At 42.6% G+C, this 13,562-nt stretch overlaps 1 protein-coding gene across 4 annotated transcripts in view; it reads left to right on the top strand.

Moving 5' to 3' along the window:
* Myo16 (myosin XVI) overlaps positions 1 to 13,562 on the top strand; it is a 480,110-nt gene that overhangs the window by 370,932 nt on the left and 95,616 nt on the right. For all 4 annotated transcript variants that reach the window (XM_017599990.3, XM_039094188.2, XM_008771384.4 and 1 more), the window contains one exon: positions 963 to 1,065. In XM_017599990.3, the coding sequence (XP_017455479.1) occupies positions 963 to 1,065 (103 nt within the window). The remainder of the gene's footprint in view (positions 1 to 962; positions 1,066 to 13,562) is intronic.

Below are 13,562 nucleotides of genomic sequence, written 5' to 3'. Positions count from 1 at the left end.
GCCCACGTTGGAGGTGTCACCAGGTCTTTGCTACCCTGAAATTGGGTGGGTGACAGGAACGAAAAGCTTGCTGTAGTATTCGTCAATTTTTATGCAGCACATTTTAGATGAAACATTGAAGTGGTGTACAAATATCAGCTGAAAATATCTGACTTAGATTTCTGTGTTGAGCCTCCATGACCTTGCAATGCTTATTCCCCACGAGAACTGTGAGGGTCGGGTGCAGTAGACACACTGTGGGATGTAGACACACTGTGGGATCTTTGGGCCTCTCTTCCGTCCCCTTTCCCCTTCCTTCAGTGCCGTTTTGCTTCTGTGTCCAGTTACATAACTTCAGTATGAAGTATTTAGATAAATTTAATGGCCGATATAACTTTTTAAATGTTTGGAAAAGCTACGGGAAACCACTCTACAGCTCTAAGTCTCAGGTAATGAGTAGGTCTCAAAGACTCAGTGATAACATCTAAAAATAAAAATGCCCCTTAAGAATTTAAAATGCTCAATATATAGGGAGAAAGCTATTCTATCTCCCTTGAAATAAGAATTGTAACTGTTTTAATATTTCTTTACTACAAATTATCTGAATCTTTCTTCAAGTAGTAATTTAAGAGATGCTTGAATTTCTTTTTTTTTTTAAGGTGGTTTCTTTATACAAGGCCAAGCCAAATATTTAAATGGTAGCTAATTAATTTTTATTCTCTTCCAATTTTCTACGAATAAGTGGTTTGTGTTATCATGTGACAGCGCTATATATAAATTGAAACTATGGTTAGCTCATTTTAAGGATAATTTTCTCTGTAGAAGGTAGAGGATATTCATTGGCTGGTGTGTACCTAGTCGATGAGATATTTAAGGACTTTCAGATAAAATAAAATAATCAGAGAAATGGTGTGATTAGCCAGCCCTGTTGAATCTGATCGCCTTCTCGATGGTCATTTATTCTTGTGCTTGTTCCCTGACAGATATGAGCCACTGGCTTCTGTCCTCCTGGGTGAGAAGAAGGGTCAGCCCGCCGAGGAGAGATGTCGGCTGGTTCTCCAGCGGTGTAAACTACAAGGTTGGCAGGTTAGTGGCCTACAGACTATGAAAATAGACGGCCGGGCTTTTAAAGGTGTGAGTCACTGTGGTAGCCACCAGCCTTCCTGGCAAAAACAAACCCCCTTGATATGTTTGGCGAGGCCCAGCACTCACAGCATGCTGGGCTGGAAACATGTCATTCTGTGTGATTTATGGGTTTCAGCGCCATGGAGGCAGCATAAGAGGCGACCCACTCTTACAGCCACACAGAGAACTACTGAGCTCGGTGAGTTGGCTCGATTCGTGCCTGCCCGCTCACAGACACTTTGTAAAGCTTCTGAGATATCACCTTTCCAGTTCTGTGACAAAGGACCTGAGGTACACAGAGGATGAAGAGAAAAGGTTGCCTTGGCTCACGGCTTCGGTCCGTGGCCCATTGTGGCCGTTGTGTTTGGGCTGTGGCAGGCTGAGCGTCACTGACACACAACATACGTGTGTGAGTAAAGACACTCAGATTACAGCATGGATGAAGGAGAGGGGAAGAGGAGAGGAGGGAAGATGGAGGGGAGAACTCAACTGGTCATCTCGTGACACCCAGGAAGAACGAGAGAGGAAAGGAGGAGAGAGGAAGACACAAGAGGGAGACTCCCTGGGTCCCAGCGTCTCCTACTTCAAGTGTAAAGCACAGCCCCATCGACCTAACTCCCTCTCTCTAGGTTCAGCTTTTAATGGACCACCGCCTATCTGTAGCAACAGGCTAGGACCCAAGGCTTCAGCATTTGAGCGTTTAAGAGACACATAAGATCCAAACTATAAAGGGAAAAGAACTCAAAAAACACTCAGAGTAAGGAAACCTCCTGAGTGAAACAAAATGTCTGTACCGGAGCTGGGCCTGTTGGCTGGGGGAAGCTGCTTGTGAACCCTGCTTCAGTTTCTCTTTGCTCTGTTTCTCACCCACCTCACAGTGAAACTGCCACTCTCTTGGAGCGTTAACAAGTGGCCAAGTTTTTGAGTCTCGGAGCTTCTCTCTGGGCTCTGTGTTGCACAGAAAGTGGCTCATATCTCACAGAAAGGAAATAAATTAAGGCAAACTAACATGGGGTACTAGAGATGGAAGGGCACCCTAATGACACCAGGATAGCATCTTTGGCTAGCTTTAGGGAAAGGGAGAATGAAGACCTGGACACTGGGGACTCCTTGGAGGGCAAAGGTGGTACAGAGGTGGTGGGGTATGGGTCAGGGGTGGAACTTTTGTGAGGCATATGTTTCTGCAAAATGACCTCGGATTTGAAGTCTATAGTTCATCTCTGAGTAGAAGTGCAGGGTCCCTGATGGGGGTAAACACTGGGATGCCGTTTCAGAAGCAGGGGGAGCAGATGGCTCCACACGTCAGGATACATCTAAGAGCAGCATGACCGACATGTACCCATCAGAGAAGATGTCATAGGTACACTCATCTATGACCAAGAACAAAGAGCACATGGCTCAAGCTCGGAGGAGTTGAGACATCATCCTCTTCACCACCCAAGCTCCCCTTTTGTTTTCTTTCTTTCTTTTCTCCTTATTTAATCTTGATGGAAGTCGGACTTTAAGTCACAGTCTGAGGGAGGACGCTTACTCACGCTGAGTTGTCATGGTTGCACGCTGGTGCTGAGGCTGGATTTAAAAAGGAAGAAATTAGTAACCCAGAGTGATGTCAGCTCCCCACTCTGGAGCCTGAGACATCAGTGTGCACTCCACAGAGAATATGGTTTAGCAAGATGGTGGGGAGCTGAGGTCATATCCGCTTAATCATTGCTGGGAATTTTAAATAGGTAATTGTGGAGTAGTGGTTTAAGAATTGCACGATGTAAAAGGTTTCAGGGTATGTAATGTTTCTGTAAAGAACACTCGACAGTGTTCACTGGTGTGTGTGTGTGTGTGTGTGTGTGTGTGTGTGTGTGTGTGTGTGTGTGTTCTCAGATGCTGAGAGAATCTGAAACACTTCTCCCAGTAGAGAAGTTACCATCAGTGCTAATACCCAATCCGGATTCCCAGTGTGTAGGTTGGGGTCAATCATGGGAGGAAGCTGGAATACACATTGATGTACACTGGTTGGCATCAGGCTTTCCAGCTCTGTGTCCAGGATGGGATACCTGGCATAGCAACCGAAAATGGGATTAAATTGAGACACACATCTGTACTTTTAAAAACAAAAATCAAATATATTTTAAATTAGGGAGGAACTTTCATTTCATCATGCAAAGCTATTTTCTCCTCACTTAATAAAAGATTTATTTTTATTTATTGAGTTTATTAAATTTATTTTTTTCTCTAAGTGCCTGCATACGTGTATATCACATGCATGTCTGGTTCTGGCAGACACCAGATATGAGCACTGGAACTCCTAAGCCTAAAATTACAAATATTGTGAGCCACCATATGGGTACTAGAGCCCAAACCCAGAAAGTCTTCGAGAGCAGCAAGTAGTCTTAATATCTAGTATCTCACTAGTCCAGCCTGATATTTTCCCCCATTACAAGAAAGTTGAAACTACAAGAGGGTGGGAAGTAAGGAGAGGTGTGTGTGTGTGTGTGTGTGTGTGTGTGTGTGTGTGTGAGAGAGAGAGAGAGAGAGAGACAGAGACAGAGACAGAGACAGAGACACACAGAGAGAGAGACAGTGGAGAGAGAGAGAAAGAGAGAGAGAGAGAGAGAGAGAGAGAGAGAGAGAGAGAGAGAGATTGACTTAGAGATTTCCCCACGTATATCTGCTAATGAGTTCTACATTTTAGTTAGGAAAGACAGATTTTCCTCAGCTCTGTCAAGGGGAGACATCTATATCCTTCCTGCTACAAGATGATTAGTTGAAATCACAGAAATAATGCTTATTTATACTTTTCTTCTAACTCAAATAGAAAATAATTTGTGCTAAAAACTCAGTTATTCCTGATATAGTAATCAGAGTCTTCTGGTTCAAAACCAAAGCGTTACGTTTGAAGCGCGCTGCTACAAGAGGTTCCACCATTGATTCTGGGTAGCGAATTGGTTTGGAAATTAAAGTAAAATGTAGTAAGGAGCTGCATGGCAGAGAAGCCAGGACAGCATGGGAAGCTTGACCCCCATACTGCAAGGACACAGGGTGATGAAATTCAGCACTGGGCCCTAATTAGTCAATGTCAAATTAATGGTTCTTTCCCTACATCTTTAAAAGGATCACTAGAGAGCAGAAGGGTCTGGAGTCACTTCTACATCCCATGAACCAAGGGGGTTAGCTAGGAATTCAGCTCTCTTCACTAAATATCATTCTTATTATTTTTAATTTATGTGCATATGTGTGCCTAAGTGCATGTGCCACTGAGCTGCAGAGGCCAGGAGAAGGCGTCAGATCAGAGCTCCATGCAGTTATGAGTCACCCTGATGTGAGTGCTGAGAGACATACCTCTGTGTCCACTGTAAAAGCACCAGGCACTCCAAACCCCCGAGCCATCCCTCCAGCCCCTACGCGTTTCTTCTTCTATTGTCACTCGGGTCTCGGAGACCCAGTGGCTTTTGTCATCCATCCTTGACATCAATCAGACTTGGCATAGTTGGCCTTACGTCTTCAGGGCAGGACCGCAGCTTCATGGTTCCTGTGTCTGCATTCTCATTGGAGACTGCTCCTGGTCCCAAGCATCAGGTCTTGGAGGCTGTTAGGTTTTCTTTTTCCATTGAGAGAGAAATGGAGGACGTAGAGGAAGATAGAGTGAGGAAGGATAGAGGTGGGGAAGGGCTTCGGGGAGTTGGGTGAGGATGAGCACATGGTTCATTGAATGCCACTGGATGGTTGTCAGGGCATGAGGAATTTGGGGCAAATAGCCAGCCCTTCCCATCTTTCAGTGTTGTGAGGTGATCACTCAGCACTTTCTCCCTTTTATTGACTTTTAGCCTAATAGCCTGTCTGTAAAAGAAGGAAGCAGCCACAGTGTAGACGTGAGGAAGCTGATCCCCAGAGAGCGGCTGCTGGGTCAGCATCCTGTCTGAATCGGGGCTCCAGCTTGTACTCTCCTCACCTTCCCCGAGACGGACCTAGAGTCCGCCTCGCCCACCTTCTTGCATTTGGCTTGATTTCTGCCTCTCGTGACACCTCTGCAGAGTCATTTTGTCCAGGGTTCAGAACTTGAAAGGGACAGATTGTGCTTAATTACAGAGCTTTGATCTGAGGTGCTTCTACATTCCGGTATCATCGGTATCATCGAGCAGTCTGCCTCTCACAGCTGGTGTCTTGCCCTGTTGGTAATTCACTGGGCAGGTGAGGGGAAAGACCTAGAAGCACTTCCTGTTGCAAGCTGGCTCTGAAGGGGGTCCTCTGGGCCCAGAGCAGCATCCCTGCAATAGCACCCAGCGTTTGCCTGGGGGTTGCAACTGGACCAAGGATCACAGCTCTGAGAATAGGGAACCACCAGCGATACAAACCGGGTGCTTTATGTAGACGCACAATTGTGAATCGTCAAATTGGGTCACAACAGAAAACTAGCAAACATTATGTTGGAAGCTGTCTGAGCGAGGAGCCAAGTGGGATTTTGCTGTGTCTATGCTTATAAGAAATATATTGATCCATCAAGTCCATGCTGAAATGTGACCATGCAATACATAAAGTAACCTAGATACAGTTTAGGCATAGACTATTCCAAACAAGGCCAGCTTTTGTTGAGAATCTCTGTAAAAGCTATGGGTGACTCCATAGGTTTTGTCTTCCCAATCCGTACTTCCTGTTGTGACTCTCGCATATCCATCCACTTACTGCACCAGAAGAGCTTGGCTTTCTTTTACAGTGCGAGCTGGTAAATACCGGCTCTGGCAGACTCCACCAGGATGCTGGCCCCTGAATACTCAGAATCACTACCCTTACATAATGTGGCTTTATTTCAAAGAAAGGGGAAGAAAATCAGGACATAGTGGGAGGGAACCTTCTTGTTGGTGGTTTCCTACTCATGTTTAAAACACCAGGAACTGGGGGCTGAGAGACAGCTCATCGGTTAACAGCGCTTGCTGCTCTACAAAGGATTTGGTTTCAATTCCCCTCACCCACACGGCAGCTCATAACCACCTCTAACTCCATTTTCAGAGATCCAGTGCTTTCCTCTTACCCCTATGGGAGTCAGACAAGCCAGTGGTGTACAGACTCACATGCAGGCAAAACGCCAAGGACATAAAATAAATAATAAACTCAAATGCATATACATATGCATACACACACACACACAGTATATGCCCACACCCACGCGCACGCACATGCGCACACACGAATGAACTATGGGGCCACCGTAGCTAAGAGCACTTACTGCTCTTACAGTAGAATCAAGTTTGTCTTCCAACACCCATATCAGGCAGAGCACAAGCTCCTTTAACTCCAGCTCCAGGTCATCTGAAACTCTTTAAGTTTCCGTGAGCACCGCACATGGGTGGTATAACACACACACACACACACACACACACACACACACACACACACACACACTAACTTTTAAACACCCACTATCCTACCCCCACTGTTTCTATGAGGTTGCTCCCTCACCCCCATCCACCCACTCCCTCCTACCTCCCTACCCTGACATTCCCCTATACTGAGATATGGGCAGGATCAAGGGCATCTCCTCCCATTGATGCCCAACAAGGCCATCCTCTGCCACACATGCAGGTGGAGCCATCGGTCCATTCCTGTGGGCTCTTGGGGTGGCGGTTTCATCCCTGAGACCCTTGGGGGGGGGTCTGGTTGGTTGATAATGTTGTTCTTTCTATAGGGTTGCAGAACCCTTCAGCTCCTTCAGTCCTTTCTCTAACTTCTCCATTGGGGACCCCATGCTCAGTCCAATGGTTGGCTGTGAGCATTCTCTTCTGTATTTGTCAGGCTCTGGGAGAGCCTCTCAGGAGACAGCTATATCAGGCTCCTGTCAGCATGCACTTCTTGGCATCAGCAGTGTTGTCTGGGTTTGGTGACTGTATATGGGATGGATCACCACATGGGGAATGGCGTTTCCTTCAGTCTCTGCTCCACACTTTGTCTCCATATTTCCTTTTGTGACTGTTTTTGTTCCTCCTTCTAAGATGGTCTGAAGCATCCACATTTTGGTCTTCCTTCTTCTTGAGCTTCCTATGGACTGTGAATTGTATCTTGGATAATCCAAGTTTATGGGCTAATATTTGCTTATCAGTGACTGCATACCATATGTGTTCTTTTGTGATTGGGTTACCTCACTCGGGATGATATTTTCAAGTTCCATCCATTTGCTTAAGAATTTCATGAAGTCATTGTTTTTAATAGCTGTGTAGTATTCTATTGTGTAGATGTACCACATTTTCTGTATCCATTCCTCTGTTGAAGGACATCTGGGTTCTTTCGAGCTTCTGGCTATTGTAAATAAGGCTGCAATGAACATAGTGGTGCATGTGTCCTTGTTATATGTTGGATCATCTTTTGGGTATATGCCCAGGAGTGGTATAGCTGGGTCCTCAGGTAGTTCAATGTCCAATTATCTTAGGAACTGCCAGACTGATTTCGAGAGTGGTTGTACCAGCTTTCAATTCCACCAACAATGGAGGAGTGTTCCTTTTTCTCCACATCCTCACCAACATCTGCTGTCCCCTGAGTTGTGATCTTAGCCATTCTGACTGGTGTGAGGTTGAATCTCAGAGTCATTTTGAATTGTATTTCCCTGATGACTAAGGATGTTGAACATTTCTTTAGGTGCTTCTCAGCCATTCGACATTCCTCAGATGAGAATGTTTTGTTTAACTCTGTAGCCCATTTTTTAAAGGGTTATTTGATTCTCTGGAGTCTAACTTCTTGAATTCTTTGTATACATTGGATATTAGCCCTCTATCAGTTGTAAGATTGGTTAAGATCTTTCCCCAACCTGTTGGTTGCTGTTTTGTCCTAATGACAGTGTCCTTCGCCTTACAAAAGCTTTGCAATTTTATGAGGTCCCATTTGTCTATTCTCGATCTTAGAGTATAAGCCATTGGTGTTCTGTTCAGGAAATTTTCCCCTGTGCTCATATGTCCGAGGCTCTTCCCCAGTTTCTCTTCTGTTAGACTCAGTGTATCTGGTTTTATGTGGAAGTCCAAGATCCACTTGGACTTAAGCTTTGTACAGGGTGATAAGCATGGATCGATCTGCATTCTCCTTCATGCTGACCTCCAGTTGAACCAGCATCATTTGTTGAAAATGCTATCCTTTTTCCACTGGATGGTTTTAGCTCCTTTGTCAAAGATCAAGTGACCATAGGTGTGTGCGTTCATTTCTCTGTCTTCAATTCTATTCCATTGATCTACTTTCCTGTCTCTGTACCAATACCACACAGTTTTTTTTATCACTCTTGCCCTGTAATATAGCTTGAGGTTGGAGATGGAGATGACCCCAGAAGTTCTTTTATTGTTGAGGATAGTTTTTAATATCCTGAGTTTTTTGTTATTCCAAGTGAATTTGCAGATTGCCCTTTCTAAATCTAGGAAGAATTGAGTTGGAATTTTGATGGGGATTGCATTGAATCTGTAGATTGATTTTGGCATTTTTACTATATTAATCCTTCCAATCCATGAGCATGGGAGGTCTTTTCATCTTCTGAGATCTTCTTCAATTTCTTTCTTCAGAGACTTGAAGATATTGTCATACAGATCTTTCACTTGCTTGGTTAGAGTCACCCTGAGGTATTTTATTTATCTTATTTGTGACTATTGTGAAGGGTGTCACTTCCCTAATTTCATTCTCAGCCTGTTTATCCTTTGCCTAGAGGAAGGCTACTGAATTGAGTTAATTTTATATCCTGCCACTTTGCTGAAGTTGTTTATCAGCTGTAGGAGTTCTTTGGTGGAATTCTTGGGGTCACTTATGGACACTATCATATCATCTGCAAATAGTGATATTTTGACTTCTTCTTTTCCAATTTGTATGCATTTGACCACTCTTTGTTTTCTAGTTGCTCTGGCTAGGACTTCAAGTACTATATTGAATAGGTAGGGTGAGAGTTAGCAGGCTTGTCTAGTTCCTGATTTTAGTAGGAATGCTTCAAGTTTCTCTCTATTTAGCTTGATGTTGGCTACTGGCTTGCTGTATATTGCTTTTACTATGTTTAGGTATCAGCCTTGAATTCTTTATCTTTCCAAGACTTTTAACATGAAGGTGTGTTGAGTTTTGTCAAATGCTTTCTCAGCATCTAATGAGATGATCATGTGTTTTTTTTTTCTTTGAGTTTGTTTATATAGTGGGTTTCATTGATGGATTTCTGTATATTGAACCATCCCTGCATCCCTGGGATGAACCTACTTGATTATGATGGATGATTGTTTTGATGTGTTTTTGATTCAGTTTGCATGAATCTTGTTGAATATTTTGACATTAATATTCATAGGGGAATTTGTTTGAAGTTCTCTTTCTTTGTGGAGTCTTTGTGTGGTTTAAGTATAATCATAATTGTGGCTTCATAGAATGAATTGGATATTGTTCCTTCTGTTTCTATTTTGTGGAATAGTTTGAAGAATATCGGTATTAGGTCTTCTATGAAGGTCTGATAGAATTCAACACTAAACCCATCTGGTCTTGGGCTTTTTTTGGTTGGGAGACCTTTAATGACTGCTTCTATTTCTTTAGGGGTTATGGAACTGTTTAGATGGTTTATCTGATCCTGATTTAACTTTGGTACCTGGTATCTATCTAGAAAATTGTCTTTGTCACCCAGATTTTCCAGTTTTGTTGAATATATAGGCCTTTGTAGTAGGATCTGATGACTTTTTTGGATTTCCTCAGTTTCTGTTGTTATATCTCTCTTTTCATTTCTTATTTTGTTTATTTGGATACTGTGTCTTGCCCTCTGTTTAGTCTGGCTAAGGGTTTATCTATCTTGTTGATTTTCTCAAAGAAGCAGCTCCTGGTTTTGTTGATTCTTCTACTTGGTTGATTTCAGCTCTGAGTTTGATTATTTCCTGCCATCTACTCCTCCTGGGTGTATTTGCTTCTTTCTGTTCTAGAGCTTTCAGGTGTGCTGTCAAGCTGCTAGTGTATGCTCTCTCCTGTTTCTTTTTGGAGGCACTAAGAGTTATGAATTTTCCTCTCAGCATTGCTTTCCTTTGTCCCATAAGTTTGGCCATGTTGTGCCTTCATTATCATTAAATTCTAAAAAGTCTTTAATTTCTTTCTTTATTTCTTCCTTGACCAAGTTATCGTTGAGTAGAGCATCGTTCAGCTTCCATGTGTATGTGGGCTTTCTGTTGTTTTTGTTGTTATTGAAGACCAGCCTTAGTCCCTGGTGATCTGATAGAATGCATGGGATTATTTCTATTATCTTGTAATTTTTATGGCCCATTTTGTGACCAATTATGTGGTCAGTTTTGGAGAAGGTACCATGAGGGGCTGAGAAGAAGGTATATTCTTTTGTTTCAGAATGAAATGTTCTATAGATATCTGTTAAGTCCATTTGGTTCATAACTTCTGTTAGTTTCACTGTGTCTCTGTTTAGTTTCTGTTTCCATGATCTGTCTATTGATGAGAGAGGGATGCTGATATCTCCCACTGTTGTTGTGTGAGGTGCAATGTGTGCTTTGAGTTTTAGTAAAGTTTCTTTTATGAATGTGGGTGGCCTTGCATTTGGAGTGTAGATATTCAGAATTGAGAGTTCATCTTGGTGGAATTTTCCTTTGACAAGTATGAAGTTACCTTTTTTGATAACTTTTGGTTGAAAGTCGATTTTATTTTATATTAGAATGGCTATTTCCTCTTGTTTCTTGGGACCATTTGCTTGGAAACTTTTTTCCCCAGCCTTTTTCTCTGAGGGAGTGTCTGTCTTTGTCACTGAAATGTGTTTCATGTATGCAGTAAAATGCTGGGTCGTGTTTGTGTAGCCAGTCTGTTTGTCTATGTATTTTTATTGGGGAATTGAGTCCATTGATGTTAAGAGATATTACAGAAAATTGATTGTTGCTTCCTGTTATTTTTGTTGTTAGAGGTGTAATTGTGTTTGTGTGGCTCTCTTCTTTTGGGTTTGTTGAAGAAGATTACTTTCTTGCTTTTTCTAAGGAGCAGCTTCCCTCCTTGTGTTGGAATTTTCCATCTACTATCCTTTGTAGGGCTGGATTTGTGGACATATATTGTGTAAATTTGGTTTTGTCATGAAATATCTTGGTTTTTCCATGGTAATGAAGAGTTTTGCTGGATATAGTAGCCTGAGCTGGCATTTGTGTTCTCTTAGGGTCTGTATGATATTTGCCCAGGATCTTCTAGCTTTCACAGACTCTGTTGAAATGTCTTGTGTAATTCTGATAGGTCTGCCCTTATATGTTACTTGACCCTTTTCTCTTACTGCTTTTAATATTCTTTGTTTAGCATATTTAATGTTTTGACTATTATGTGACAGGAGGAGTTTCTTTTCTGGTCCAATCTATTTGCAGTTCTATAGGCTTCTTGTATGTTTATGGGCATCTCTTCCTTTAGGTTAGGAAGTTTTCTTCTATAATTTTGTTGAAGATATTTACTGGCCCTCTAAGTTGAGAATCTTCATTCTCTTCTATACATATTATCCTAAGGTTTTATCTTCTCATTGTGTCCTGGATTTCTTGGATGTCTTGGGTTACGATCTTTCTGCACATTGCATTTTCTTGGACTGTTGTGCCAATGTTTTGTATGGTATCTTCTGCTCCTGAGATTCTCTTTTATCTCTTGTATTCTGTTGGTGATGCTTGCATCTACAATTCCTGATCTCTTTCCTGGGATTTCCATCTCCAGGGTTGCCTCCCTTTTGATTTCTTTCATTATTTCTATTTCCCTATTTAGATACTGGATGGTTTTGTTCAGTTCCTTAACCTGTTTGGTTGTGCTTTCCTGTATTTCCTTAAGGGATTTGTGTGTTTCCTCTTCAAGGGCTTCTACCTATTTACCGGTGTTCTCCTGTATTTCTTTAAAGGAGTTATTTATGTCCTTAAAATCATCTAACATCAACATGAGATGTGATTTTAAATCATAATCTTGCTTCTCCGGTGTGCCGGGGTATCCTGGACTTTCTGTGGTGGGAGAACTGGGTTCTGAAGAGGCCAAGTGGTCTTGGTTTCTGTTGTTTATGCTCTTGTACTTGCCTCTCAACATCTGGTTATCTCTGGTGTTAGCTGGTCTTGCTGTCTTTGACAGTGGCTTGACCCTCCTGCATTCTCAGGTGTGTCAGCACTCCTGGGAGACCAGCTGTCTCCTAGTGGGATCCAGGCACAGAGGGCTATGGCTCAGAGCCAGCTGACAGAAACCTAAATATTTGTGCATGTATATATGTACATGTATGTGTACATGCATGTGTGTGTTTATGTGTATAGCTACTCAGAGACACACCCTTATTTGCAAGGCAGAATTCAATTACCATTGTCTTTCCTAAGAGGAATGGAAGTTAGTAGAAATGGTCTGAGTAGAATCTTCATGACTGTCTCCAAACATTGGTTTCATCTCACAAGATGTGTTTTTTTTCTTTACTGAACAAAGAGTTCATGAATTGCTTATTTGTGTGGGGGATAAACCCAAATAGACTTAATTAAGTCATAGTTTTAAATGAGTCATTGAGCCATCTATGATTTGTAATATAATTATTCATTATTGTATTTTATTTGTTGCAATATGTTCACTTTTCATCAAGTGTTACTTAGAGATAAATCTGATGTAACCAGTCTCTACTTATGCACCACTGAGAAGATGCCCCACCAGCAGACATTAGAGCCCCAAGGAATAATCTTATCTTCCTCGGTTTTCCATTTCCGTAAAATGAAAACCTCTGAAGCTAATTCTAAGTGGGAAAATAAGTGGTATAATCTGATTTTCACACGTTTTATATGCATCGACTGGTTATAGGATGCTTTCTTCTGTGTTGTTATTTGAATGCTATATTCATTTCTCTGCCATCTGGAGGGATGGATGGAGGGTGGAGAACAGATCTGTTGGAGCATTCCGGGATGCCAGGCACTGTAGAGCAGTCACTGAGAGCCACAGGGAGTTGGGCTGAGGTGGCCTTGCTTGCTCTCAGAACATTCTCAAACAGACTGGGAGGGAACGTTTTCTGCTGATTTCTGACAGTTTGGGTGGAAGGAAGGAAGGAAGGAAGGGAGGAAGGGAGGAAGGGAGGAAGGGAGGAAGGGAGGAAGGGAGGAAGGGAGGAAGGGAGGAAGGGAGGAAGGGAGAGAGGGGCATCCAGGGCGGCCTTGGAATTACGTGCTGGGATGTTGTTCCCAGAGGCAGTGCCAATTTTAGTGTCCAACCTCATGGACAGTGTATCACCCAGTGGTTAGAAAATTCCACCCACTGGAAACAGGATGCTCCTGGGGTCCCTCTGCGAGATCATGCTGATGGAAGCAAGAAATCCAATGGAAATTTCACCTTCACCTCAACTGACTGAGCAGTGGGAGATGGGTGTGTGTGTGTGTGTGTGTGTGTGTGTGTGTGTGTGTGTGTATAAGATAGGGAAACACATAGAGAGACAGACACTGAGAAACTCCAAGAAGCAATAAAGTTTACATATAGAAAACAAATCCTTAAGTTATTTTAAAATGTTTAACATTAATATC

Source organism: Rattus norvegicus, chromosome 16 (assembly GCF_036323735.1).
Source record: "Rattus norvegicus strain BN/NHsdMcwi chromosome 16, GRCr8, whole genome shotgun sequence".
NCBI classification, from domain to species: Eukaryota; Metazoa; Chordata; class Mammalia; order Rodentia; family Muridae; genus Rattus; species Rattus norvegicus.
This window is presented reverse-complemented; position numbering and strand designations above follow the sequence as displayed.